This window comes from Solanum tuberosum, unplaced genomic scaffold, assembly GCF_000226075.1.
Source record: "Solanum tuberosum cultivar DM 1-3 516 R44 unplaced genomic scaffold, SolTub_3.0 scf00020, whole genome shotgun sequence".
NCBI classification, from domain to species: domain Eukaryota; kingdom Viridiplantae; phylum Streptophyta; class Magnoliopsida; order Solanales; family Solanaceae; genus Solanum; species Solanum tuberosum.
In genome coordinates, this window is record NW_006238946.1 from 1,022,036 (window position 1) to 1,025,819 (window position 3,784).

Consider the following 3,784-nt stretch of genomic DNA (forward strand, 5'->3'; position numbering starts at 1 on the left):
TAGTGAAATCATCACTTTCTACCGAGATACAGAAAGCAATGTCAAACTAATGCTTCTGATGCATTTAGCTTTTAAAATTTCACGAGAATAAAGAGTCATAAAATCACTAGATTTACAAAATAGTGATCCGGAAAAGAAAACTATGCTCAAGTCACAGGGATCTCCTCACAAAGTGTTTCATGAAATTAATTGAGTATGACAAGATAACCTTTCTGCAATTGTCTTCTCTAAACCACAGGGATGAGAACAGTGACAAGCTAATGAACAATTAATGTCCAGCTCGTTACAACTTCACAGTCTTCGTAGATTATTGCTGCAAGGCATATAAACCAGCATTTGACTCGACTTCCCACTCCCAACATAAGTGTAGTTAATTAGCTGAAGAAGTGTTGTTTCTTGTTTGTTGGATAGGCCAGTGTCCGACATCTGATTTTTCTTGAACAAACAATCTTTCCCAGTAGAGACTAGAGATTGTATTTCACCCCCAACTTAATCAAATAGATTCTAAAAAGCACAAAACTATATTACCATCCAAATAGCAAGTGGTTAGTGTTTTTCCCACTAAACTATATTACCATCCTATAATAGATCCAGTATACCTGAATAGTATCGCCACATGGATGCTTCCGTGCTCTATTATCAGGTACACTTACAATCTAAAGAAGAAATAAAGATAAACTCAGCAGGTGAGCTTATTGATCTCCGAAAAATGCTTCAAAAGAGAACACATTTGAAGTCAAGGAACTACAGATATGAATTTGAGAACACATTTACAAGAGTAATAGGCAATTTTGGAACGAACAGAAAATATTTTGCAATAAATACTCACAGTTCCTTCAAGCATCTTCGGCAGCGCCTGTTGGACGTCCTCCTCAGATACATCTCTGCCAATGTTAAGGCTCTCAGCCTATAGAGATTACGATGAGAATGATTACGTCTTTAAAGTCAATTATCCAAATTCATAAAGTAGATAATAATTTTTGGACCTGTTTAGCTATTTTATCAACTTCATCTATGTAGACAACCTCTTGCTGAGCTGCTTCGACATTGAAGTCAGCAACGTGCAAACAAACATGAACACCAAAAAATAATTGAATAACTATGCTGTTGATAGTGCAAAAGTGAACCAGATTACAAAAGAGAATCCATGTAGTCTACTTGACAATGAAACACAAGCCTTTGAAACCAATATTCAGGCACATTTCAAAAGACAGGTAAAAGTCATGTTTAGGTTCATTTTGGAATTTGGAGAAAAGTTCTACATAAGATAGCTATGTCAACACTCATGGGGTGCTCAAGTAAAATTTTAAAAGTAATACTCAAAAGCAAGTACTTCAAACTCTCAAATAAAAGGTGACATATCTCCTCCCTATAGTTGCCTCAATGTGAAGAGAAAAATGGGTGACATTTTTCCAAGCTCTTCCAGAATTAACACCAAATACAAAAAGTTGTGGTGTCATGCAATACCTCAAACAAGACTTCAGTCAGAATACTTTCTAGTATAGATCTTAAGCCTCGTTCACCAGTATTTTTGGCAATGCTTTACTCAACAATAACTCGAAGTGCATTCTCGGTAAACTGTAAATCGACCTGTAACATCAAAACAAATCGTTTCGCGGTAAATTAACTGATTTTGATCCAGTGCATCAGAATGGAGTATCATTTTTATTTTTATTTTTTTATCAAGAATGGCTTCTTCTTCTTCATCATCTCTTTCCCTTTTTTCCTGTGAATGTGTTGGGGATAAAGACAGAAAAACTTATATTTTCAGAGGAATGAAATATCATACGTTAGAGCTAAACAACACTGAGTTAAAAGTTTACATTATTCAAGTTGATTGCTTGTATTTCTTGCAAAGAGCATCTTTGGGTTCTGTGAGAGCAAAAATAAGCATCCACAATTAAAAGGAAAAAAAAGGAAGTAAGAAACAATATGAAAGGTGAAAAGCAAAAGAGAACATCAACTTCAAATATTCTCTTTCATCTTCAAGCAGCCTACATATTTTTTTTCCTTCTCCTGGTAGTCCAAAAATCATAAACAAATAATTTCTCAATGCATACAAGTTGAACCTCACAAAGACTTTTCACAACAGGTGTAAATGACTGTTTTACAAACACACTGCTTCATTTTCATAGGTTGGTTGGCTTCTCTGTCCATGTATAAAGCAACTATTGTAAGATTATTGCATTTAACTAGGTTAAGGTACTTAAAATCAGATATTTGAATAATAAGCTACAAATTCAAGAGTACTTCTGATCTAGACTATAAATGCAAAGAATCTGCAAAAATGGAGATTTATTTGAAGAAGTTCGATAATGTAAATTGTTGGCACGCGGAAGCAGCACCTCAAGCTCAAATTCTAGAGGGGTAAAGATGATTTTACTGATATCAACATGGAAAAAATGATCAAAGAAAGATAGAAAAAGCAAATATTGGAAAAGGATACTTTTAACAGAACATACTGAGTTTACTAGTCTTCCCTTCTTAATGTCAGCTAAGAGTCCACAATAGCACCTAAAAGCAAAATGAACAAACTCCCAAAGTTCCCCATCCAATCAATCGATCAAAACCACATGTAAAAGTCGGGTGTAATTCACTCTGGTTGGGCCAATTTCATTAGGACATCATCTCAACAAACACTATGAGGATTCATCATAATATGACTATTTTAAAGTTGGTCATCAACCTCCTAAGCAGGGTTGGAGTTCCCAAAAAGCCGATTAAATCATGAAAACGTGAAACTAGAAACTACATTGCAAAAAGGCAAAAAGAGTAGACAAACGTGAACAAGATGATCCTCATCCAGTGAAGATAAACTCACTAAAACTAGAAACCGCCTCACAAATTCAGATATGAGTCCATATGCAGTGAGATCATCACTTGACCTCCCCCCCTCCCAACATGTGTGTAGTCTAGCTGAAGACGTTCTGTTTCTTGCCGTTGAATAGGTCAGTGTCTGACATCTGATTTTCCTTGGCCAAACATTCTTTCCTCGTAGAGATTTGTTTTCCACCCCCAACTTAATCCAATTGATTCTAAAAAGCACTAAACTCTATTACCATCCAAATAGCAAGTGGTAAGCTTTTTTCCCACAAAATTATTAGCCTGCAATTAATTTTTTTTAAAAGCAGATAAAATAGGCATTAAATAGAATTCAGTATACCTGAATAGTATTGCCACGTGGATGTTTACGTTCTCTTCATGTACACTTACAATCTGAAGAAGAAATTAAGATAAACACAGCAAGTGAGATTATTGATAGGAATTTGTAAACATATGTACAAGAGTAATAGGCAATTGGAACGAACAGATGAATACACTAGAAGGGAAATGGTGCATCCCTGAATCCCTCAAAGAGCTAATGTTATATTGGAACAGATGAGGCCTCCACAAAGCTGCAAAGCCCCTCTGGTACTCCATACAATAACCAAAGTAGTGACCAAAACATACATTAGACAACTTTCTTCACTAAAGAAAAGACCGTTACCTCCTGTATTCAGATTAGCAAACCAGAAATAATAAAAGTTGAAAAGAAAAACACAAAGAACTATCCGAGTCCATAGAACCCACTGTGTGTCCTTAAGAAATTTAATCCCCTCAAGTACCCGAGGTTGTAGATTAATTCCTCCCAAGATAAAACGGATTAACCATTAAAGAAGTAGCGGTACCTCAAACTTCGATAATTTCAACGAACTCAAAATGACAGCAACGAATTACACACACAGACACGATCGATCGATTTTGTTTTGTAAGAAATGTATGCAAAAGAAGGGAAGAATTCGAT

The 3,784-nt window shown here is 35.4% G+C and overlaps 1 protein-coding gene across 19 annotated transcripts in view; it reads right to left on the reverse strand.

Moving 5' to 3' along the window:
* Nucleotides 1-3,784, reverse strand: part of LOC102579810 (uncharacterized) — a 10,523-nt gene continuing 6,739 nt past the window's right edge. For 2 of the 19 annotated variants that reach the window (XR_001472204.1, XR_001472206.1), the window contains exons 3-6: nt 3,164-3,408; nt 1,824-3,052; nt 830-1,590; nt 1-656 (exon numbers count right to left, since the gene is read on the reverse strand). Coding sequence is in view for 3 of the 19 variants with exons in the window: in XM_015304675.1 (XP_015160161.1) it covers nt 1,543-1,590; nt 1,824-1,872; nt 3,164-3,216; nt 3,283-3,408 (276 nt within the window). In the remaining 16 variants the exon portion in view is untranslated. The remainder of the gene's footprint in view (nt 657-829; nt 1,591-1,823; nt 3,053-3,163; nt 3,409-3,784) is intronic. The other 17 variants (XR_001472219.1, XM_015304675.1, XR_001472218.1 and 14 more) reach the window with 17 other exon arrangements.